This window comes from Falco punctatus, assembly GCF_963210335.1.
Source record: "Falco punctatus genome assembly, chromosome: 3".
Classification (NCBI taxonomy): Eukaryota; Metazoa; Chordata; class Aves; order Falconiformes; family Falconidae; genus Falco; species Falco punctatus.
The window spans coordinates 60378543-60404878 of NC_137582.1; the positions used below are offsets into that span (position 1 = coordinate 60378543).

General features: G+C 38.1%; 1 protein-coding gene across 8 annotated transcripts in view; it reads left to right on the forward strand.

The window, feature by feature from the left end:
* PTPRM (protein tyrosine phosphatase receptor type M) overlaps positions 1–26336 on the forward strand; it is a 480832-nt gene that overhangs the window by 199067 nt on the left and 255429 nt on the right. For all 8 annotated transcript variants that reach the window (XM_080378965.1, XM_080378966.1, XM_080378970.1 and 5 more), the window contains exon 7: positions 973–1266. In XM_080378965.1, the coding sequence (XP_080235091.1) occupies positions 973–1266 (294 nt within the window). The remainder of the gene's footprint in view (positions 1–972; positions 1267–26336) is intronic.

Here is a 26336-nt window from a genome sequence, read left to right on the forward strand (position 1 = left end):
GTGGAGTAGAAGGGGAGAATCACCTCCCTTGACCTGCTGGTCACCCTTCTTTTGATGCAGCCCAGGATGCGGTTGGCTTTCTGGGCTGTAAGTATGCATTGCCAGGTCATGTTGAGCTTCTTATCAACCAACATCACCAAGTCCATCTCCTGAGCCCTGTTCTCAATCCATTCTCCACCCAGCCTGTATTTGTGCTTGGGATTGTCCTGACCCAGGTGCAGGACCTTGCACTTGACCTTGTTAACATCATGAGGTTTGCATGGGCCCACTTCTCTAGCCTTCCAGGGTCCCTCTGGATGGCATCCCTTCCCTCCAGCTGTCGACTGCACCACACAGCTTGGTGGTGTTGGCAAACTTGCTGTGGGTGCACTCAATCCCACTCTCTGTGTTGCTGACAAAGATATTAAACAGCCCCGGTCCCAGTATGGACTATATTTAATCTGCCTACACAGAAGTCTGAAAATATCAAGGCTGAGTATTACAGTTCCTGGGAAATAATGGATAAAAAATTCATTTTGTTTTCATGCAGAAATCATTGTTCTGGCTATGTCTAAGGATAGACTACAATATCAATTTCAGCTTAAAAATATTAGTATTGAGTAGGATTTATATCTCCATCCAGTAAGAACTGTCTTTTGATAAGAAAACCTGAGTTCATATTTCTTTTTGTATTGGAAGTTAAAAATTGCCGTGTCATGTTTAGTGAATAGAATGCCAGTTGCACCCAGTTTGAAGTTACATGGTATAAACAAAAGCTTCATGTTAAAATCGCCAAGTGCATAAGCAGACGAGTTTGCATATTGCAGTTTATTGGAAACAAGTTGATATGTAGTGAAAATTTCTTCATATCCGTATTTTTATGCAGTCTTCAGCTCTAATATAGTACAAAACCTATTGCTTATTTGAATTTTTTAGAAGTAGAAAAAATGGCGGTATAATCATTGCTACTTTTTGTGACTTATTGTGCTTCAGAGCCACCAGTTCCCATTGCTCCACCTCAGCTGTCCTCAGTCGGTGCAACTTACCTGTGGATACAGTTGAATGCCAATTCTATCAATGGGGATGGACCCATTATTCAAAGGGAAGTTGAGTATCGAACTTCCAGTGGAAGCTGGTATGATATACAGCCTGTGGACTCCACGAGCTATAAGATTGGGCACCTCGATCCTGACACAGAATATGAAATCAGTGTATTACTTACAAGACCAGGTGAAGGAGGAACCGGATCTCCTGGCCCAGCTCTCAAAACAAGAACAAAATGTGCTGGTGAGTACTCAAAGGGATTGGAAAGTTGTAAGCATCTTTCTAGGGCTGAATAAGTATGTTATTTCACTAGCAGTTTTTTACTGTCTACCTTAAATGAGCAGGCTGCAGGAATTAAGAGTGAATGTTTTTAAGTATAAGCTATTAGCATTTGCCAGCTACAGTGACCTTGAAACCAAACTTCAGTGCCACTGTAGATTGCAGATGAAATCATGCCTGTGCATGCCTTAAAGTGGTCAGTGTAGAGTGCTGTATAAATAAACAGGTATGCATTGGGCTCTCTCTGTTTCATTACACACACACACCCTTGCCAACATATGTTTGGGTTTTAGGTTAATCTTTTTTTTCTTCTTTTTTTTTTTTTTTTTTTTTTGGCTAGTATCCCAAGCTTGTTAAAGATTTTGTTTGTTTTGGATAAAATTTCTTTTTTTCCTTTTTTCAATGTCAGGTGTTTCAAATGTTTGTAAAGTGGAAGGAGATCCTATGTAAGAACAAAAGTATACACTGTTCAGTTTCAGTTAACAGATGAGGTTTAACAAAGGACTGCTTTCTTGAGTGACTGACAGCATGTCTTTTCATTAAATGAGATAGTGTGATTTGTGGCGCTGTGTAGCAGTCTTGCCTCCTGTTTTGGATATTATAATTTATAGTGCTGACCTTTGACTGTAAAAAGATACAAAGTAAATATATTATACAAAAACAGTTTTACAGTAATTTTCAGAAAGAGTGGCAGTGATATTAATTTGGGATTCAGCTGCTCAGAAAATAATGGACTATTCTGTGACCTGGATTTTTTTTTTTTGTCACTAGTATTTTCCCCCAATATTGTGAATCTTCTTCCTGCTGCCGTAAAGTTGGTGGAAGATAGGCAGAAATGTACCTAGAGGACACAGGACTAAGCAAATTGTATTAGCTTACTGACCCTAACGTTTTAAGGAATGGCTTGGTATTGTTTGTCTTTTTAACAGGAAAAATTACATACTTCAACAGAAATAATTATGTATTTCCATTGCGTATGAAAAGTAAAAGTAAGTAAAGCTGCTTTTTGTAAAGTCACCTAGCCACGTGTCAGGGGCTGAATGGCATTTCAGTTGAACTCGGTGTGATGTCAAGTACGGAATGAAATATAGTTGCTGTCAGAAGTACAATATTGTGTTTTTAAAGACAGAAGCTTATGCAAGTACTAACTCTTTGATATTCTTTTTGCTTTTTTCCTTCCTCTCATTACTGGAAAGAAGTATTTAATGAAAATTATAAAAAAGCAGTACAGCTAAGTTATAATAATAGTAAAGCATTTAGTATTTTTAAGATTTTCTTTACTGGATTAAGGTAACTTCAGCTGAGTCAAAAGCAAAGCACAAAAATAAATCTGAGTTCCCTTTAGAAGGGTTTCTGGGTCACTATGCCTTTCATAATAATGTAAAATTGTCTGTCTAGACAAGGTAAATATGTATTTAATATGCAAGTACTTCAGTTATTTTACAATTAAAACAGTTTTTCTCATAGTTTGATCATCTGCTTATATGATTATTTAATGTAACATCGGGTGCTGTATAGGTCAGCCTGTCTGTACTAAAGGGTTAGAGAGTGTGGTGGGTTGATGCCAGCCACACAGCCACTCACTCTGCCATGGGACAGGGAGAAAACAGAAGGAAGGCAAGAAGACTCATGGGCTGAGATCAAGACAGTTTAGTAGGGGAAGCAATAGCTATGCTTACAAGCAGAGTGAAATTTATTCACTGTTTACAATTGGCAGGCGACTGTTAGATAGCCACTTCCTGAGAAGCAGGGCCTTGGCACACATAATGGTTACTTGGGAAGACAAACACCAAAACAATGAACATCCCCCCTTCTTTCTCCTTTCCTTGAGCTTTGATTGCCGACTATGACATCATATGGTATGGAATATCCCTTTGAAGAGATGAAGTCAGGTGCTCCCACTGTGTCCCCTCGCCGCCTCTTGGTCCACCTCCAATCTGCTCTCTGAGGGGGGGGGGAGTGGGAATAAAAGGCAACCTTGAGGCTGTGCAAGAACTGCTTAGCAGCATTCAGCGCACTGGTGTGTTATCAACCTTGTTTTAGTCACAAATACAAAACACAGTATCTTATAGGCTGTTGTGAAGGAAATTAAGTCCATCCCAGCCAGACCATGTAGACAGAGAAATCCAGAATTTTAGTTAATTTAACAACATCGTACGCTTTCTGGTCTTTTCAGTGGTACATACTGTTGAGTATTAAAACATGCATCCAGTCTCATAAACCACTATGTACTGGAAGTGTTTTATTACCTGGTAATGCCTTGTAATACATCAGCATTATTTGTGTTTTCATTAAGCTAAACAGTAACCCCCTTAAATTAAAAGCAGAAAGTGATGGCTGACTGAAAAAAATAAATTGAATGATGATATTAAATCTGTCTCTACAAATTGGCTTTTTTATAGCAGAAGATCCTGCTTTGAAGGGGTGGTGGTTATTGGTTAACTGTTAGCAAGTGACATGCTAATAACTGGCCCAGGGGCTTAAAAAGAGATGCTGATAAACTAATGACGGTATAATTAAGCTGGGTAGGAGTAAAATAATGCCAGTCTCCAAAGCATACCATAGAGTTAATAAAACAGGAGTCTTTAAGAGAAGAGTCATTGCACCTTTTTAATTACTGTGATAATTGTATGCTGCTTGCCTGTTCCCTAGGGGTCTAGTGAACCACTTGGAAACTTGAAGCAATATGCTAGACATTCAATAATCTTAATAGTTCTCCAAAGCATTTGAAATATGTTTTCATTTTAGCAAGATGAGATTTCAGAGGCTTGTAACAGACAAGTCTTATCTGTAACTTTAGTAAATAAAAGCATCTATAATTAGAATGCAAAGGAAAAAAAAATCCTCACTTGGTTGCATCACCCTCAGTGGAGCAGTTGCATACTTTCTAAAGTGCTTTGCTTCCTTTTGTTGAAATGTAATATAAATGTAAGTGCTCTTTCAGTCTAGTGTTCAGGAAAGCCAAAGAATTACATTTAGGTCTGGATTAGATTTAACCTAGAACATGGAATTCAAGTTTCAAAAAGAGAATTTTAATGGATTTTGGCCACTGTGAACCACATTTGAGCCAGACTTTGAAAAAAAGGTGGGTTTTTTTTCTTTTCAAGGTCTAAAATTGAGGCTTTCCAAGTTGTCTGGATGTTGAATCACCAGTTGCTATGCTCAAAGCTCCTTCTTCCCACAGCTGTCTCATATGGTGTTATGAACCTAGAAGAGTGTTGCCATTTACAATAAAAGGGGGGCGGGCAGAGATGGGAAGAAAATTCCTCAGGAGATACATGACAGAACACATGCATTATACAGTGTATCTCAAATTTCTCTGACGTACATTTTCACTCTGGTATAGTTGTAAAATGAGAATTCCATAGTTGTGGCTCACAATTAGAGTTATTTAGGGGCAGAATATCAGAATGTTTCACACTTCAGACACCATTATCTGAGAAATAAGACTATTAGCTCAGTGTGAAGCTCTCGATGCCAGCCACTGCTATGGAGACCTCGACCACCCAGACATTGCTAGCTACTAAGTAGCTGCACAAATATTTGAACCAAAGACATCATCTTGTGTGTAAGCACAGAACCGACAGTGCCGCTATCATATGTGATATAATAAGTTTGAGAATCTGGGAATCAATAGTTATTAAAAAAAAAACCTGTTATCCCTTACTGAAGTAGATTGGGAATTCTGTGGTGCCTGTAAAAGTCCAGAATCAAATCTTCTCAAAATCTGACCCGCAACGAGTAGAACTGTCCATAGTAAAACCTAAGTAGGAATGTTGAAAGATTAATAAGGTAGGCTAGTTTCCTCTTCCCATATCAATATTTCCATGGGTAGAATTATTTATTTCAGTGTTTTGCAACATGTTCTGTCTTTGACATGCATTGCATGATACAAATCTTGATCCAGTATGTGTCCCTGCATTCTGATGATGAGACAGTGCCACTGTGAAAACAGTCTCCTGGCAAATCCAGAACTGCTAAATGAGCTCTTGTAAATTTTTTGTACTATGGCCTCCCTATTAGGAAATATTATTTCTAAGCAATGTTGTTCCTTGAATCTGCTGGTGAACAGTTATAGCTTAAAGCCAGCTACTACCTTAGGAAGAAAAAGTAAAATAAAATCCTCTCTTCTGCTAAGGGAGGGGATTTTTAAGCCCTGCCAGGGGAAAATCGTTGCTGTTTTCTCATTGTGTTTCTTTTTCACTGTGACATTTGGAATAATCCTAGAAAATAAGCATCTTTTCCTTTCCTGAACCAGAAAACTGTATTGGAATTTAAGAAAATAATAATAATAAAAAAATAAAAAACTGTCATGAGAGAAACTTCTCATGAACTATCCACAAATTATAGGGTTTTTTTACAGTCAGAACTCTACTTCTCTGTGCTAAGACACAATTGTTGCCCTGAAGTATTTGCAAAAATAATCACTGTCAATTTAACCAATAATTTTCCATGCAGAAAATTCAGACATTCCTTGTACAAGGAAGTAACAGGGATGTTTTGATTAACATAGTTCATTTTGCTCTCTCTTCTATCCCATCACCTGATCTTGTCAGGAGGAAAGCTGTTACTCCCAGCACAACTTAGCTCTTGAATCACTGCTGCAGTTTAGCTGTAAACTGTCTGTCACTCCTGGAAGGCTTGTTGCAATCTGGAAGAACAGAGCAGAGGAACTCTTTAAATCCCTGTTCTTAAAGATTATTCTTTTTAATTTTACTCATTTTGCTCACTGCTTTGGCTTCAGCTGGGTGATTTTCCAAGGTGTCAAAACTACTTCGCTAGTTCTGTGCTGCCCATCAACATCAGTGTCATGGTGAAAAAATCGGCATTTGCCAAAATGCTCACTGATGGGATGAACATCCTCTTCCCTCTGATCAATTAAGACGTCATCTCCTGTTACCAGATCCAGAAAACGATCAGACATGGACCAGATCAACAACCCTACTTTTACTTGGGAATGTTAATTAAGTTCCCTGTTTTCTCCTTATCATTGCTAAAAGGGGTGCATAACTTACAAGCGTATAAGGTCTATAGCCATTTGAAAAACTGCATGGAAATACAGTATTCACATAGGGAAGATAGTTCACCGTTAAAAATTGTAGCCTGATTCAAAGCCAAAATAAAAAACTCTTAATCTTCCCCATCTACCCATTTTAGATAGTACCTACAAATTTTACAGTACTTTACTGTCATACACTTTCCAACTCTATCAGGTTGCAACAGACAAAAATATCTTTAGGCAAGTGATACGGGCCAGCAACCGCCTTGAACCCTGCATGCAAAGTCAATGTGCTGGGGTACACCAGATAGTACCCCATGCCACCACTTCCCTCCTGCCCCATGACATGGAGCACTTGCCAAATCCTACAAGATGGACAGTCTACAGCCCCTAGTGTATGACATTCTGAATACTCAATCATCTTTGCAGTTGCTTTTCCCTATTTTACACCCTCCCAACTTCTTTTGTCATTCATTCTGTAGTTAGTTTCTCCCGTTGTCAGTGTTCATGCCCTAGCCGGTCTTGAATCTCAGTGGTACTTTCTGCTTATGTCCATGTCCTTCCCCATTCTATATCATTATTAGGAAAGATGAGTTCCTTCCTAAGAAATTTTCTACATTGAAATGGTGGCTGTCTTTCTCTGTCCTTGCAGCCTTCTTTGAATCTTTTGACCTTTTTGTCTCAAGAAAAGAGGAAGGATGTTTCTGTCACTGGGAATTAAGTTCTTCCTTTTTGTTGCTGTACCTTGGGGTTCTGCCTGGGAATCGGTTCAGGTTTTTTTCAGGCATATAACAAAGTATTTTAACGTCACTTAGTTTTACAATCATAAGAAAATGTCAACTTGAAGCTGTACTGCAGGTTCTTTTTTACAGCTTTCTCAGAACTTAGCAATTTTCTCAGAAATTTGAATCAAGGCTGTGCATCTGTGTTATATCAGAGCTAGATCTCAGATCACAGACACCTGAACCCTGAGAAGGAGGGCTGCAGATATTGCACCATTTTATTTTCCCTAGAAAAATTCAATGGTATTTCTAAAGTCACCATTCCAAACCTGGAGCTGTAATAAACTTTAGTAGAAAGTTGCTTGATTTATCAGAATAGGAAGTCCACAGTGAATTTAACATTTCATGTATGGTTTTATTGTGAAAGTAACTTACAGTTTCAATAGAAATTCGTAATGAAGAATGCCTACAGTACTGTCTTTCTCCTAATGCCTTTCTGATACACAAATCATCCCCATATAAGATCCACTTTTTCTTAAGTGTAAAAGCTAGTATTGGATTTTCTGCAGTGTAGCAGGTAAATCACAGCTTTTGGATGTGCAGAAGGTAAGCTTAGATTTTAATAGAATTCCAAGAAAATATTACCTACTGGGATGTATGTCCATGTATCTGTGTCAGTTGTCACTTAACTCTGATTAGGAAACAAAAAAATGCATCTTCCTTGAAAGCGCCCTAATGAAAATACAGTGATGTCCAGCTGTGACTACTATATAAAAGTTCTTCCTTTGCAGCCACTTAACTGAAAACAAGCACCCAGGTTGTTCCTTACTGAACTGGTTTCTCTGATGCTGTCTTACAGAACAGTCTTTCCTTGTCTTATTGGAGCTCTTGGGACAAGAAAGAACAAAACAATCCAAATTTCCATTAAAAATCTCTTTCAACTCGCTTAATCACAGAATCACAGAATGCTCAGGGTTTGAAGGGACCTCTAGAGATCATCTAGTCCAATCCCCTGCTAAAGCAGGTTCTACTAGAGCACGTCGCACAGAATCTCAGGTAGGCAGATTTTGAATGTCTCCAGAGAAGGAGACTCCACAGCCTCTCTGGGCAGCCTGTGCCACTGCTCTGTCACCCTCAGGGTAAAGAAGTTCTTCCTCATATTCAGATGGAGCTGCCTGTGCTGCAGTTTGTGCCCGTTGCCCCTTGTCCTGTCGCCGGGCACCGCTGAAAAGAGCCTGGCCCCGTCCTCTTGACACTCAACCTGAAGATACTTGTGTGCATTGATAAGATCCCCTCTCCGTCTTCTCCAGGCGGAACAGGCCCAGCTCTCCCAGCCTGTCCTCACAAGGGAGATGCTCCAGTCCCCTCATCATCCCCTTCACAGCCCTCCGCTGGGCGCTCCCCAGCGGTTCCCTGTCTCTCCCAAACTGGGGAGCCCAGCACTGGACACAGCGCTCCAGGTGCGGCCTCAGCAGGGCAGAGCAGAGGGGCAGGATCACCTCCCTCCACCTGCTGGCCACGTTCCTCCCGATGCCCCCCAGGCCCCCATGGCACCCCCTTTGCTGAACTGCATTCGGTCCCCCCCGCCCAGCTCTCCAGCCTGCCCAGGCCTCGCTGAAGGGCAGCGCAGCCGCTGGGGTACCAGCCGCTCCTGCCAGGGCTGTGTCACCGCCAGCCTTGCTGAGGGCTCTGCCCCTTCACCCAGGGCGCTGGTGAGCCCGTTGGACAGGGCTGGGCCCAGCGCTGAGCCCTGGGGAACCCGCCAGCTACAGGCCTCCAGCTGGGCTCTGCGCTGCTGGTCACAGCCCCTGAGCTCTGCCATCAGCCAGCTCTCGATCCACCTCACTGTCCCCTCATCCAGCCCGCACGGCCTGAGCTGACCTCCGGGGCTGTTATGGGAGACAGTGTCAGAAGCCTTGCTGCGGTCAAGGTGGGCAACGTCCACCGCTCTGCCCTCATCTACCCAGCCAGTCATTCCGTCATAGATGGCTATTAGGCTGGTCAGGCATGATTTCCCCTTGGTGAATCCATGTTGACTACTCTTGATGACCTTCTTTCCTCCACATGCTTTGAGATGACCTCCAGGATAAGCTGTCTCATTGTGTTTCCAGGGATGGAGATGAGGCTGACAGGCCTGTAGTTTCCTGAGTCCTTCTTCTTGCCCTTTTTGAAGACTGGAATGACCTTGGCTTTCTTCCAGTCCTCAGGCACTTCTGTCCTCCACAACCTTTCAAAGATGATGAGAGAGTGGCTTGGCAGCAGTATCTGCCAGCTCCCTCAGCACTAGGGAGCGCATCCTATTGGGGCCCATGGATTTGTGGGTGTCAAATTTGCTTAAATGATCTGTAGTGTGATCCTCCTGAACTAAGGGAAATTCTTCCTTCCTCCAGACTTCCTTTCTTGCCTTTAGGGTCTGGGAATCCAGAGAGCCAGCCTTGGTTGTTCTCTTCCTCTTTGTCTCTATCTGTAATTCCTCTCTGGGAGTCCTTTAAGTCCATGAAAGTAAAGAAAATGCAGTAAACAGCAGAAAATGCATGTGCAACAAATGCCACTCTGATCTTCAAGAAGGGCAAGAAGGAAGACTCAGGGAACTTGAGGTCAGTGAGCCTCACCATAATCCCTGGGAAGGTGATGGAACAACCAATCTTGGAAACCATCTTCAGGCACTCAAAGGAGAAAAAGGTGATCAGGAGAAGTCAGCATGAATTCACAAAGGTGAAGTCATGCTTGGTGACTCTGACAGCCTTCTGCAATGAAAAAGTTTTTAGGTGAGGGCAGAGCAGTGGAGATACTGAAATGCTGTCTGGCCTTGGTACTGAGCAGCCTACTGTAGTTGGCCTTCTTTGAGCAAGGGTGGGGTAGGGGGTGATTAGGCCAGACAGACCAGACCCTTCCTCCCTCAACAATTCTGTGATTCCGAGTTTCCGTCAAACTATGGGAAGAGGAGCTGTCACCATGGTGTCTAGTAAATTCTCCTGGAGTCTTTTACAAGCAGGGATGTATCATGATCTCCACTGTATTCCTGTCCTTCCCCAACGCTATATAAACAGTGAGGTACAGCATGATGGTAAGACTTTTTATCATAGACAAAAGTTTGAGTTCAACTACATCATTCTGGAAACTTCAGATTTGTGGTTGCCAATGATAGGGAAAAATAAACATTTTATTTTAGAAAATAAAACATTATCAAGGTATCTGCCCTTTCATCCCAGGTATGTCTTTCCTTCACAGGGGAAATTACAGGTTGGTCGTCCATTCAGTGAATCTTCAGCCTGTGCACACACACTTTTCCTAACATCAGCCACCAAACAAGCTGGTGTTATTACTAATCCCTGCACTTTTGTCTCTTCACCTGTCTGTAAGTACATATTTTTGGTTTAGTTACAACATCCAGAGGTCTCATTGGCGAAGCAGAAACTTTTCCCTCCCCACCACAAAGAAGACAGGAAAACTGCTGCAAAATCTAGGTCTGTTGGCCCTGTCTCTGACAGGTGTGCTGGAGTGTATAAGGAATGCAGACACATTCTAATGATGATAAGGAGACAGAGTATGAAACTTGACTGTCAAATTCGTTTGTTTTCAGGAACTCCTCATTACAATGAGGAGAAGCATTTAGGATTCTTTCCTGGCAAGGAAAGCTGGATTTATATAGAGGTGGAATCTGAGTGTTTGTAAAAAGAAATGCCAGGTAGGACTGTCTTTGGTCATGTGAAAAGCAGTCATATAAATGAAGACTTAGTTCTTCACTTTATTAGATTCCTATTTCAAAACATTTTCAGAGGAAGAAATTAACCTGCTCTTTGAGACAAATGAACCTTCATCATCTTAAAGCAAACCTGAGGGGCAAAATTATTAATTTCACATCTGCCAGGTAGTAGGAATGTGAAGGAAACATAATGACCCTTGTGAAAAAGTAGATAATATGATTTCTCCTATGACATATCTCCATCTCCAGATTTGTTGCAGTCTCTTATTAATTAGAAGGATAAGCTCAAAAAACACACACAGAAAATTATTTTACCCAACTTCGATTCAGGAAGAATTTCTCAGTATTGAGTGAAAAAAAACCCCAGCAAGCTGGGAGTGTAGTGGTTATAAACAGAAGACTGGTATGTGGGCATCTTTAATAGAAGTGGTATATTAGGTATACTTGTGAAAAATATTAATAGGGCATTCCTTAGTATTATATTGTTCTGAACAAACTGAGCGTGAACCGTTCCATGGATACTTTGGATCTCTCTTTTCAGAAATATTATTACTGCAGATTTAAATAAATGCATTGGTACTCTATTATTAAACACAATTAGAAATACAGAAAAGGGAATGCTTTGCATGTAGGTGCCTTCCCTGTGAAGTTCCACAGGTGTCTTGAATTTATCCTTAACAGCTTTGTGCTGAGCACTTTCTCCCCTCGTCTGAGGGCAATTTTCACATCAGTTATTGCAGTTTTCACATCCAGTTATGCCATACTGCTTCATTGTTAATAATGCTGATATTTTGGCAAAACCATAGCAAATTAGACAGGAAAGGATGGCTTTTCCTCTGACTTGATCAATGGAGAAGGTCTTATCCAAAACCAAAGCAAAATAACTTATACATTTGAAATGGCCAAAGTTTATCTACTTCTTCAATTTATGTCTAAAAATTAAATAATTATGTGTGCCTGAGACCGTATATGTATGTATATACTTACACACAGATGTATATTCCCATTGTTCCAGTTCTGATTTTCCTTCATATATATTTATGAACGTATCACCCACTCCTATGACCAAAAGGGATTTAGGCTGTAAATAACAGGTTTTGTAATTAAAAAAAAAAATTTGAGTGAACTACTTAGCCATCTACTTTAGAAGCCAGGTAAATAAGATGTCCCACAGACAATGGAAGCCTAATTTCTGAAAGATCTGTCTGCTAAGCATCACCACCTTACAATGGTAATCCCATTTTCCCTTATGACAGACTTGCAAGGTAAGAGCCAGCACCCAATTAACCAGGAATCTGCTGTCAAACAGAGTGTTTGATGTTAGACTTATGCTTGTCTGCCTTGAGCCTCCTGAATAAGGGCACTAGTTTGGCTTTCTCTCATCCTCTGGGAGTAAATTCTGGCAGGACTGCATCAAATTTATTTATATTTGAAACAAGTTATTTAGATGAAATTAGCCAAAGGTTTTAAAGGGTATTGAGAGACAGAAATGGAGGAACAGACTGGCATGCTCCTCTGTTTTATTATTTTAAGGCTCACTTTGTTGTTCGAGACTGCTAGACCATGTGCTATCTTGCCCAGCAACTTTGGCCAGCTGTTAAAAACACATAGCAGCACAATTCTATTGGAGCATCTGTGAAGCATGAAACAACAGGAATTATGTTGAAACACTGTGATTAAGTTTTGAGCCTTTTGGTTTTCTGTTTTAAAAATATTGCTTATGAAAAAGAAAAGTTGGAGTTTCGCAGAATGAATGGTACATTAATTCTACCTCACTTCAAAGGAAAACAATGACACCCCTCAGGTGCTTTCCATTTTCTTTTTTTGCTTGGGAAGCATTTTGTCTTGGTAAAGCTGTTTGTTTTACAAATGTAGAACTGTACAGAGAATCCAGTCCAGCCTCCTGAAGGTTCCCGGAAGGAAGAACTGGTGCTGTGAGTTCTGCCTTTTCTGGTACTACCTTTTGCCGAAAAGTACATTACAACTTTTTAGCCTAGACTGTAGAATAGGTGTCTGGTTTGAGACCTGAAATCTTGGCAAATCCTAATGAAGAAGTACCCTGAATTTGGAGGGAAAAAAATTTATCTCTTCCTCTTCAGGATGCTAGGTCACTGCAGTGCTGTAAATAGGTAATGCTGTCCTACAGTCTAAGGGTCTCTTCTGGTCAGCGAGCGTGCATCACATTTCTGTTTACAACTACAGAAAAATAAAGCTGAAACAGTTCAAAGAGTGCTAGACCTTCATTTCTATACATTCAAATATATATATATATATATATATAGTTTGATAATCCATCTAATTACTGCTTAGTGTGTTGGTTAGGCAGGGAGGGGCTTCCCTCTGGAACTGAGATTCTTCCAGACTCATTCCTATAGGCAACAAATGTTTGAGGGAGGAAAGCTGCTTTATATTCTTTTTTGCTACTCTGTACCTACATGGCTTCTAGCCCCCCCAAAAATAAAGCATTTGACTGTGAAGACATTAAGCAAGCAAATACTTAAATATCTAAAAAGAAGTAAGAAATAAAATTGGGACACACCATGCATAGCATTATGATGAAATACTATATTAAAACAAAAAAAAAAAAAAAAAGAGAGATTAAAATAAGACTGCCAACAAAGTTAAGGATTTAAGGCTCTTGCATTTCAGTACTCATGTACATCCACAGGATGATCTTTTTTAGAATGAGAAATATGACCAACCATCTAACATGTTTTTTAACAACTATGTTTTCAAACTTATACTTCTGATGTCTGCATTTAGCTGTCTTTCAATATATACCATCCTTTGAGCACCCTTTTTATTATTTTAAATATATTAAAAATTATCTGTGCCTTTAGTTGATGCTTATTCATTCTGTTAAGCTTGACCCAGTTCCTAGTGAGGAAAAAGAGGGTTTTCTTTTGGGAAAGGGAGTTTTATCCATTAGTTCATTATTCCAAACTTTCAAAAAGCCCTCTGAAGGTGTTTTGGTCCAGAAATTTTGCAGTAGAAAATTATATTTATGGTGGACTGTTACCTTTTAGTATTATACATACGGAAAAATGGATGTAAAGCAAAAAGGCAATAATAAGTGTTTACTCCTGACATGCAGAAGTGCCTTTTCATTTCTAAAAATTTATGTTCTTTGGAAACAAAAATCAAACTGTCTGTCAGTTGCTCTTTGTTTTGACTGTTTCTGCAGATGTTTTGTTTGCAATTAGCTTAAAAAGAAAAAAAAACACCAAAAAATATTCAATAAGTTACTTAATTACTGTTGTACAGCATTGAGTTTGAGAGGATGAACTGATGTGTAACTGGCATGTTTGGCCAAGTAAATGAAAAAAATAATTTTTAATGACCTGAGCATAATTATAGATGACTTTGGAATGACAACTGGCAAAAATTGTACTATAATTAAATTTCCATTATAAAAGTTTCATCTTTTTGTCTGACATGTAAGGCTAGATTGTGAAGAGTATTCATTTATAAGAGGAAGAATTAGAGAGCTGTAATTTATAATTCAGGATAATCAATGAAAGCATTTCTTTTGTCAAAAAACCTTTCACTGACAAATAGCATTGCATTGTTAGTTGTTTTAAAAAGAAACTAAAAATTCTTTCATTATTTTTTTCACTTTCTGTAAAAAGATGAAAAATTCTGGTGGTTGAATCAAGTCTTGCACTAATTCAGTGTAATGTTATGCAGATAGGGCTTCTCAGTCTGTTTTTCTCTTTATTTAACATCAACTTTGTCTCAGTCTATGACTAAGAATGTTCATGAAGAAGTAGGATCTTTCTAAGGCCATCTTCTCAGGATTCTGTTTAATTTTGAACAGAGTTGTTTCTAGTACAAGAAGTGATAACATATTCCAGTTTTCAAACTTTCAAATTACTGACTGAGATGGACACTTTGCTTTCCAATACTGGGATACTGAGATACTGGGGTCTCAAAAAAAAAAACAAAACAAAACCAACAAAAAAACCAAAAACATTGTGAGGCTACCCTGTTCATTTCTACATAATCTTTCAAAGGGAGCTGCAGCAAAAATGAGCATTTGAAAATGTTTTGGTATCAGAGTTTTGAAGGCAACTGCAAAGCTCAGAATCACTCTCATTTAACTAACAGATGCATGATGCTTCTTCCATACAGTCATTTGAGCTCCATATGAATAGAAGTATTTTGTTGACCTTTTGTTATCTGTTAGACACAAGTCTATTACTTGTAAACAGATTCCTCTTACTATATTATCTGTTCAGTATTTAAACAAAGTGTATATGCCAAATCTCAAAACACATTTCTCACACATACAGAAAAGTTGGACTCTTGACTGAGTAAAAATGCATTTTATCTTACTTATGAATCTGTTAAACCAATCTATTTCTGCTCTATTAACATCACAGAATAGTTTGGCATGAATCTTCCAAAGCTAATATATTTTATTCTGTGTTACGATACAATTGCTGCTAAGCAGTTAATGTACAATATTTTACTGAGTTCCTAAAACAATTGACTTGAAAATAGCTTATTTTCATAATGATGATTTTCAGAGACTTTCTACTAAAATTCAAAGTGATCATTTACTTCTGTTTGTACTACCACTTTATTGTTAGTCCTTTGACTTATAGACCATTGCTTATGAAAGCAGTCAGCATTAATATCTTAAAATCTGTCAGAAAAATACTGTTCTGCATTCATTTTCATGCTGTACACCAACCGCTTCCTGGATGCTACTGCAAGTTGCTGAGGCCAGTTTGTAGATTTCTTTCCTTTTGTTTTAATCTCTGCAAACTGATTTATGCATTGATTGCTAAAACTGTATGATTTACAATTAGATAACATCTAAAGTTTTTTTTCTGCATTTGGAGCTTTACAGATCCACAGTTGTCCAGTGGATCAGAGTAGAGTTTTTTTCCTTAAAATGAGAAGGTTTGAGATATATTCTGTTATAGAGAATTTTTAAATGGCATGGACTTACGTGTCTTCTGTAACAATTGTAGTCTAATGTTGAAATGCTGAAATGGCAGGGCAACACAGCCTTTGCATTGTCTTAAAGATGCATGAAGAAAAAGAAGGTAGTCTTCAGAGAATTCTGTGAACATGAGTACATCACAGAGCCACATAAACGTTTAATTATTTCTTCATAGGTAATAGCTTAGTATCTTGATCAAAAAGGGTACATCTAGTACAGCTGAGCAACTAATTGGAGCAAACCTTTATTATGAAGTTCTTAGACTGTAAGTAAATGGTGACTTATTTATAACTCAGATTTACAATTCATAAATCTATGTTTATTTTTATAAGCACATGTAACCAATTTATTTTTTCTTAATTTTTACACCATATTATTTCTGGCCCAGAAGGGATGGTGGATCTATTACATGATGGTGAAAAGACACATAACATTCAATAAACTAATTTTAAACTCATTCTTAGAAAAAGCTGAGCTATGTTTGCTAAAATTTTCCAGCATGATGAAAGAGGAAGAGTAGTCATTTCAGTCTAAATCTTAATTTTTGACAAAGTTGCACAAACAGTTGGTAAGAAACTGATAACAAAATATACGTGACAGCTATGTGCACTGGTATCTGTAGGCATATATCTACTTGTGCTATTTCTCATGCTAAACACCAAATTTAAGGTTGCTAAATGAATTCAGAAGATACTTTCTTTAACTTAATAAGTAAAATACATTTAATATCATTTAAAGTAGTAGCGAGCATCTTTGATTTTATTCTGTGTGAAATGCTAAATATATGCTACTCAGATACCCTTTTAAAAATGATGTCATGTGTCTTGGATAGTACAAAATTGACCATGAATTCAGATGAGAATTTTGTCATGCTATAGTAAAAGCACAGGGCGCATGATATGGGAGAAAAATAATTTTGGCCTCTTTTCAGCTTTGAGTTTCCATGGATTGCAAAAATTAGAGGTTTTGCTGTTTGGGAAAGGGAAGAAGGTTTCAACGGTATTGCAGTGGTATTAGATGTTGAGATTATGACTGGAATCACTTTTTCCAGTGGAAAAGAGAAGCTGAACTGTGCTGCAACTCAAGATTGCTCTAGAATTGAGACAACCTGCAGGAAGATGCAGAAGTTATCATGGGTCAGTAAGCCTTTACCTGCTCAGAGTTTAAGACTTGCAAAAGTTGACACTCATTACAGCAATATCCTAACAAAACAAAAAGGTCAAAAAGCAGAACAGCTTTTTCAGGTGGGTAGGTAAGGAGAAGTGAAAGTGCAATCAATCTCCTGTTGAGGAGGGGAGAGGGGAAGGAGTAAAGTAATTTCAAATAGAAGCTTTCTAAATGAGGATCAAGAGACCCTTGAGTCCTTTGCTTTAACAAAAGTTAAACTTTTGCTCTGGCTGAAGCTCATTAATTCAGTCCAACCTGGCCCTACTTTTTTTTGCTGATTTCCAGCATTTTGTTTTTGCTTAAATCCATGGAGAAAACCTCTTTTCTCCTTCTCATTAATTCTCCCATTTAATTCATCATGTTTGACACCAGTTTTGGATAGCCTTTAATGTATAAGCCATATTACGAAATAGGTTATGTAGGCATAATCCTGAAAAGCATAGTTGATAAAACAATAATTCAAATAACATCAGAATGTTTTTTTTAAACTAATAATGGTCTATTTCTGAAAAAGAAATTCTGAGGCAAATTTGTTGTATTTATCAGGAGTAATCAGAGAAGCAAAGAAATGTTTTTTTTTTAAGGTACTAATAAGTGATCTGATTATGCTGATTATATGTAATTGTATTGCCATCATGCAGTTATTTCAAGTAATTTTATTTTGAGGAAAGTAGATACGAGCCAGCAAGACTAGACTAATTTTGCCTTCTGTGATCAAACTTGGAAAGTTTTCATCAATATTTTCATAATAATCTTTCTGCTAACTTTGCCCTAGAATCGCTATGAGAAATTTGAGGAAGTATTGTGGTTCCTTAGACAGCTTAGTGCCTATGGAAACAGTAAATGTTACTCCCATAAACTTGTTTTCTAAGATTTGGCAGAAGTATGAGTTGCCAGTTGAGAATTACCTCCAGCTTTTACATATGCTATCAGGAACCATGCTTATGCTGCTCAGTGTGTATCTTCAGTAACTTCTGTAGACAGGTGTTGCAAGAGGCTGATTCAGATGAGGATCCAAAGTGTTCTTACTCATCTTTTAAATTAGTCTTTTTAAAATTCATATTTTAAATTCATCTTTTAAATCTTATCATTTTTCTACTGATGAAAAAATGCTTCTAGGGTGACTAACCTCCTGCATCTTTGTAAATACCCACAAGTCTCTTTGGGAATAAAGGTAAAACATTCTAGGATGAAGGCAAGATTTGGTGCTCCTATAAAATAAGTAAAGACCTGCCTGGGCTGTTGGCACAGTGACAGTGTCAGTCCTAATATCCATTGATGAATGACTAAAATCAATTATTTTCCTAAAATAAGGTCAGGAACACCTTGTTTAAAGCCTTGCTTTCAGGCCATTGTTAAGTCCTGTGTTATAACATGAGATGGTGCTTCGACTTTCTGAATCTGAGCAGAACGCATTCTTACTCTGAACAGAGAAGACAAATGTCTCCTTAATCTTCCAGACTGCGTACATTCATTTGTAGATGGGCCATCACCAAGGTTAAAGTATAACACTTTGGTCGCCTTCAATGGCTGTTTCAAGGATGATAATAGTTATTATGTCAGTACCCAAACATCTAATATAAACAAGGAAAATTCCATAGAAGAAAAAAAGACCAAATTCTGAAGTTAGTTGCTATGGATTTTATGCAACTGATTTGAAATACTGTGGGAGTTGCCAAGGAATTGTGCTGCTTAAGAATAAGGTGACAGTGGTGTTACAGCAGAGTTTCATGTTCTAGAAGAAAGGAAAACTAATTCTATTGTTTTTTTCAGAAAGATTGGATATGTTTGCTTTATATTTTTAACAGTTATTAATGGGGAGGAGAGGTTGTTTGGATGGTCTTCTTGGTCAAATCTAGTGAACAAGACTAAATTATATTCCTGAAAATACATGCAGTATGTTGCTGTAGCTAAATCAGTTCCCAGGTTACACTATGCTGATAGTTTACCTATATGTCCACATATATCTTTTCTTAAAAACACCAGCATATGTTTTGAATACAGTTTTTGTACACAGTACAGCTGAATGGTGAAAATATGTTGCAGGTACATACCACTGCTAGCCAAAATAGATGAGAAATTACAGTACCTGTACTGAGATGATTCACTTTTTATGTTCTCACTCTGTTCCTGTCATTGCTTATTTTTTCTAGGATCTATACTTTTTTACTCTCCCTTCTCAGCTGCATGTTTCACTTCTGGTTTAGACAACCCCTCCCTCTACAGCGTGCCTTTTAGGATGGTGTTACACTTAAGTCCCACTGAAGTAAATATGCACACCTGAAAGAATGTGGTAAATTTTACAGTATTCCATTTTACTCTGTTTGGTGTGGTAAGACTGAATGGAGTCAAAATATTAAAATATGTCTTGTTTTAAGATGCAGACTGTATGGTTGCTTTACTTTTAGTATCCTGTCCACTAGAAATGGAAATACTAGGAATAAAGCAACTAAGGGATGATGATCTAAGGGACTGTATCTTTATTTATTTTTTTCCCCAGCTTTTATAGATAATGGTTTAACAAAAATATCTAGGCTAATTCATATGGGATTGAGAACATTTCAAACTACTAGAAATGTTCAAAAGAATTCTTTAAAAATACAGGCTATTGAGGCATTATTTAAAATAAGATATTTGTTTGTAAAATGATGATTCTTTTTTTGTAATGTTTTCAGAAAGTGGTGTGAATTGTCACAGGATAGAAGAGATTTGGCCATAGCAATGACCACTAAAAGTTCTTAGCCCTAGACGCCTGACAGTTGAGCTGGGAATTTATGGATTGTGATATGAACACTTCCATTTCTCCTTAGTTTCACTTTTGGGGCTAGAAACTTCTCTGAAGCTTTGGCTAAGTGACTCTTTCAGTTGTGATCCATTATCCTTGGCCATCCAAGGTCTGCTGAAGTCTCCAAAAGGAATGCCAACAAATAAGGGAGAAGAAGCTCTTTTCTGTCCTGTGGAGGAATTATATTTGGGATAGGCCCCCCTCAGGTGCTTCAAGCAGAATTGCCCTGTGAAACTGATCAGAGGAACCCCAAAGGGAATACTGTCAAAGGAATCAAAGAAATACAAACGTCCTGCATCATCTGGTTAATCTTCCTTGTAAAATAAAGAGCTATTTCAGTGTTGAATTTGATCCAAGAAACTCTTGACAGTTTCTTTGATGATTTTTCAAACCGGGAGAATTTTTTTTAACCTATAGTTTCAGCATTGAAAGAACATTTATCATTGATACATGTGTGCCATTTGGCTTCTCTATGATCCCAGGAATTTGTAAAGCATTTTTGAAACTTGTGGCGGTGAACTTTTTTCTTTAGTTGGATGACACTTTCATCAAGCCATCATCCAAGAGCAAAGTCATTTAGAATATAACCAGGGTGAATTGTGATCTCAGCACACATTGATTTGCAATAAATCTAGACAAAAGCAATCTCATCTTCAGTAGGAGCACCGGCTCCTCCAGGGATTCAGATAAACACCAAAAGAGACAGAGCTGCTCTTTCAGAAATTAGGTTTAGAAAAATGAAAGCTGTATTTCTGCACAGATTTCTGAAAATGCATCATGTTTTGGATTATTCAGAGTTAATTTTTTTCCCCACAGAGACACTGCACCTGATCAACCAGTGCTAACTTCAGTATGGAACCATTCCTGGACAAAAAGGAGTAGCTGGGATCCAGTTAATAGTAATCCAGTTGACCAAAGTGCTGTGCGACCCTGCATACAGGGAGGGTCCACTGGCAGACAGCATCATTCTGGAATTCAGAGCACATTCAGAAAAGGAGTAAGCTTAGGAATTTGGATGTTAGCCAGAAGAAGGCACAGCCTCAGCATCTTGGAATATGAGAGTGTTAAATCAGTGAGGAAAGTCCCTAGTAATGAGAATTCTTTTAGGAAATAGTTCCTGGACTAGTTTCAACTAGCAGTTTTGCAGAAAAACATCAGGAGGAGTATTGGCTTCCCGAAGGGTTGGATTCCAGCCCCAGCACATATGCTTTCATATAATTTTTTCACCAGTTCCATGGTTTCTTTAGAAATGTAGAGCTGAAAACCGTCATGCGGATAACCGAACATCCAAGTAGATTTAGCCATAGATTTTTTTATTAGGTAGACACAAGCCAAGATATTTGCTTGGAGGCCTTTTCCTTTTTCAGAGACCAGTTTTATTCAGTTTTACTGCTTCACTTTTGAAAGTCAAATTTTGAGAGAACTCAGATATTCAAAGAAAGCTATTTTTGGTGCCTAGTCTTCTAAGAAAGAGTCATGAAATCAGTATTTTAAAAGGGGATGAAAAGAGATTTAGAGCCTATATAAATCCTATTACCATGCAGATATATAGTAAAATTTCTCTTACATCATGGACTGAAAGATCTTTTGAAAAGACAGAAGTGATACCTTATCCTTTCTTGGAAAAATTTAACAAATTTATTCAGTCACTTTTTATTGAACCAGGTTGTGCTATAATAAGTAACAGGATCACCATCAGGTAGCAACAGCACTTGCAAATCTTAAATGTCATGGTTTATATCATAAATGGTGACTTATGTAGAGATCAGCTGTCAAAATCAGTTATACAGAATGTAACTATTACCTGGAAAAGTGTTAATAGCAAAAGGAAAGAAGTAAAAGGAAATATGTAATGATCCTTTTAACAATCTGCAAGTCATAATATTTGATGGTGCAAAATCAACTTTCTTTTACATGCATAGAAGTAGCAAATAAAAAAATGGGCAGAGAAGAGTAGATGGAAAAAGTGTATTCATTTTCTTTATGTGTTTACTTTAATCTGGGCGAAGCTTGGAAGTTCCAACTACAAAAACATCTGAAATATTTCATCCAAGTATATTTTAACCACAATAATATTTTCCATATCATGGACTGATACTACTGCATTGGTACTAAACTGTTCTGAAGTCCATCCATTGAGACGGAAGGAGCATATGATTAAATTCAGATGTTAGTACGTTTTCCCTGGTGGCTAGTCTGTGGTTTGTAGAGCTGCAAATGTTTCTCTCCTCGTAAAAGAAGCAATTCCTTCACTTTAATGATACCTGTAGTTAAGTGTGGTTCCAAAACACATAGTGCTAATGATGTAGAAACTAATTACACCACGTGACTTTCACTGTAGTAACTTGTGTAAAATCAATCTGTGACGTGGTTGAGGATCTTATTCTTCAAGTATTTTTCATGCTTTTATTTCTATTGTGATTGGTTCTGTTACCAGTTAGTGATTTCCTTTAACCATTAGGTATCTGAAAAATGTGTATTGTGTGGTCCTTTCCTGGCTTTTTCATGACTGTACTGGGGTAGTGCTGATAAAAACTCGAGATCTTGGGGCCTTGCCTTCTCTGCAGGAGCTTTGCTATTACCAGGGTAATTAGCATCACTGTGAATGTGAGAAAACTCTGGCCCTGATCTTCAGTGTGTGTTGAAAGTGCCTGGTCTTGGGTGCAAATAGTGGTAACAGCCATCTCTTGTGTAAAGTTGCTGGTGGGGAGGTAATTTCACTAGTGCTTTATTTTAAATTGATATTTCCCCCAGCAATGGCTAGTAACTTCGTAGTCTTTAATTTCAAAATTAGTCTTGGAGGTATGGTAGAAGTTAGAGCTCTTAATTTGTACTTTCATTGTGTTGGTAAATCAAATAACTTTAGAATGATTAAATAACATGACAAATTGAAAAGTTTAATGATTCACTCACCTGTTTGGGTAAAGCATAGTTAAAGGGCTTTTTTTGGTTTCTTTTTCCCTTCAATGTCTTTGATTTGCAGACCTCCATAAAAATTTTAACAGCCATGCAGCTGTGCCATTACTGCGTATAGCACTCTGTATGCACGTAAGCCTGTTGACTAGAGGTCTGCTCAGTTAACCTGTTGAGGGTCACATAGAAGTAATTGATGGAGCCCCAGAAATCTCAGCTGAGAAACAGCGATCCTGGTGATTTATAGAAGGGTTTATGGTAAACTGTGCCATCTAGACTAAACTGGATAGTGACACTTTGGAAATTACAAATTTTGTAAATCCACGTGTTTGTTAGTTGCTTAGAGTACGTTTTCCAGAGGTGGTTCAGACCTGGGCTAAATACTGCATCAAAAAGAAACAATACTGATACAACTCTACACTTGCAGATTTTTAGTACAACACAAGACCCCTTAGACTTTTTCATTTGACCATCTCTGAATGCTTGGTTCAAACCAGTGTGAGTTAAAAGCATGTGCTGACTAAAGAATAATGAGAGACAGAGAAAATGCAATTATATTGTTCTGTGAGTAGAGGGGATAAATAAGATTTCTGTTAACCAAATTAGGTCTGTATGAGTGTTCCTAAGAGAGGAATGCCTGTAGGCTGTGAGCTGAGCTAAACCTCCTCTTTGTCTTGTTTCTGTTACTGAGGTTAGAAAACACAGAATGTTTTTTTGGAAAAGCCCCATTGCTGTGCTGTGTTGCACTCTTCATTGTAACACCTCAGGTGAAGTGCAGATCCCAAAGCTCGGATGGGTCTGCTGATGTCACCTGCCCAGTAATGGGAAACCCAGCAGTGCCCACAGAAGCACAAAACTAGAGACCAGGGCTTCTCATCTGAGGGCTTCACTTTCAATCCACTGTGATAAGATCAGAAATTTGCAGTACCAATGATACAAAAGTTAGGCCATATTTATTTACTGTAAAGCATTTATAATAGTAAATTTACTGTACCTAAAATAGCTCAACATAAAAAGTTTCCTCATCTGAATGTTGTCAGGACTTTCTAAACTTCAGATAAAAAGTTTGTGCCATAATTGCTGGTCATAATTGATATTCGTTGTTCAGCCCACAGAAGATACATTCCGTATGGTAAGCTTGATTAGCAAGATGCATCCAGATGCACTCGCATTGTGAAGTTTTCCAGTTGTTCTTCATGCAGTTTGGTACATACCAAAACAGGTTATATTGGGCATAGAATAAGGAAATGTCATTATTATAGGTGTGCTTTATTTATTTACAGTTAAATGAGTTTTGTTTCAGTGCCAGTAGAAAGAGGTGTTTTCAAAGATGAAATGTAATGTGGATCTTGTTTCTGGATATCAGTAAGGAATATCAGGTAACTGTGAATGATTTTAAGACAGGAAAAATTAAACTGCAAAAAAAATACTCCAGGAAAAAGAGAAACTACCTGTGAAAAACAGGTGAGAATCTGGAAAATGCACTTTTACTGTGTTTGTGCTTTGTAAAGTTTACCAGCTGAGTTATGTTTCTGTGGTAGAAAGAATACATCCTGAAAATGCTCAGTGCTTGCACAGTACCCTTATACATTAGACAAAAACTCTTTCTAACATACATGTGTTCCTGAATAATGAACATAGGTAAAGCTTTGTTTGTGCTTGTGTGCACCAGTGTCTTACCATGTTAATTTGTGCTTTCTAAATGAATTGTCTATAATTTTAAAGAACTTTTCTAATGAGGGATGAAGTATTCTATTCCATTCTAGTTCTTCAATAAACATCAAGCCTATGCTAGAAGGGTTCAAATCCCTTTATGTAAGCAGAAACCTCTTGAGTTCCTACACTTTTTACAGATACAGTACAACTTCAGAAGTTCAGGTAGAGAAAATGATACATGATGATTTCCTTATCTTTCTCTTTTTGTCTGTTTTTTTTCCTCCATACCCTTCAAAACGAAATCCCATATATATGCCATTAACCAATAACTTGCTGCAAAGACTAAGGAAGGAAACAAGTTTCTAAAGGTAGTGTTCTTCCTAAGCAGTAATTATCTGGGTTGTAAAAGTAGTAGCTATATTATATAAAATATAATATTTGCTATAATGTTATAGTTTGCTATACTATTACCTAATAATATACTTTTACCTATATATTATAGCTATATCGCAAAATTAGTAGCTATATATTGAAGGAAATGTATGATGCTCTGTGACATGTAGACTAGGAAGAAGTTCCAAGTGAAGCCCACAGTACTAAATATTTATTTTGCATTCACTGGCTTGGGTCGCTTATTTCTCAGCTAGTATGTTTCTAGCAACAACAATTTGAGCTATAACAATCTACCATCACATTGAGTCACACTGAGCCACACTCATACCACAGCTATCTGTTGGTAGATGATCCAACTCCACAGTAGGTTGTGCCACCAATGTAGAGACCTGAGCTGGCTGCCAGTGAGCTAGCTGGGGTCTGCAAGCCACATGGCTGTGTTTGCATGAAGGTGTGCATTGGAGCCCTCAGGCTGAATCGGCATTGCCTACTGAGCCTTGTCCGCAGTCTGTCTTTTCTCCTTTACACCCATATTGCACATTCCCATTTCAGCTTTGCAGTGGCCTAATTTAAACAAATGTTTTATATCATCTAGTGAGTTTTTATTCTGTCTCCATTATCTCATCTTACCACTACGCTGAATAATAGATAATTGATTGCATCTTCATTTTAGTTGCTCACAGCCATGCAAACTTGACTGGCATTATGGCTTATAATATGCCTGTAAGGCTGTACTGGTTTAATTGGAGTTCTGGCCTTAAGCTGTTTTTTGAGGCATGAGGTACAAGTTGGCAAAATGCTAATCAATGTCTAGATACTGCACAGCTTTGTTGACCTGGCATAACATTTAACATAAGTGTCTTCGAAGGTACTCTTTGTCCAGTTTCTTATATGACCCTGATGCATTCTGAGTAAAATCTGTGTGCACGCTTTTCATTCTCAGATAATGTTAAGGTAACTAGGAATTGGTTTAAGCTAAACAAGCCATTCTCATGTAAATTTGAACAAAGGGATAGAGTGTTTTATCTAAACTGGTTAAGATTTGCATCTTGCCAGTCCTCTATTTATTGTGAGGATTTTTTGTTGTTAGTAGTCACAAGTATTAACTGCTCTGGTCTTTTTCAGTTGTTGGTGGGCATACTTCTTGCCTTCTCAGCCAGCCATGGTGAGAAGAAAATCTTAACATGGGGTAGTTTCCACAGCCTTAGTCTGAGGTGGTTTGGTGGAATGTCCTATCTGTGGATAACTGAATATGGTCAATCTAACTTGAATTATATTTTCTTTTAAACCTGTTACAAAGTAGTGGAACAGAATCTAGGGTTTTACGTGGTTTCCTGTGAGCTGTGAAATTCAACTCATCAGTTTGAATTTAGTTCTGCAAAGAAGGAACAAGTCTCTAAGGATGTTTAAAGCTTTAAAAGCTTGTCCTGAGGAAGAGCCATATTCACACATTTTCCATTTCCCAAAATGTCTTCTTGGGTTAAGAAAGAGCTTTGGCAAATCTCTCTCCTCCTGAGCCATAGGCTCTAAGTGGTGGCAGGAAGTATGATGTATTGGGATTATAGCTTCTGCTCTAGAGGGCTGAGCAGAAACTTTCGGATTGCCAGGCTTGGCGATGTACCATAGAACCAAACATACTGTTTAACTGTGTGTCTGTTCAGTACCTCTTCCGTCATGTAGTCAGATTACCTGCAGTCTGGATGTACTTGTTAAGTTGTTAAGAAGTTAAGTGGTTAAGAAAT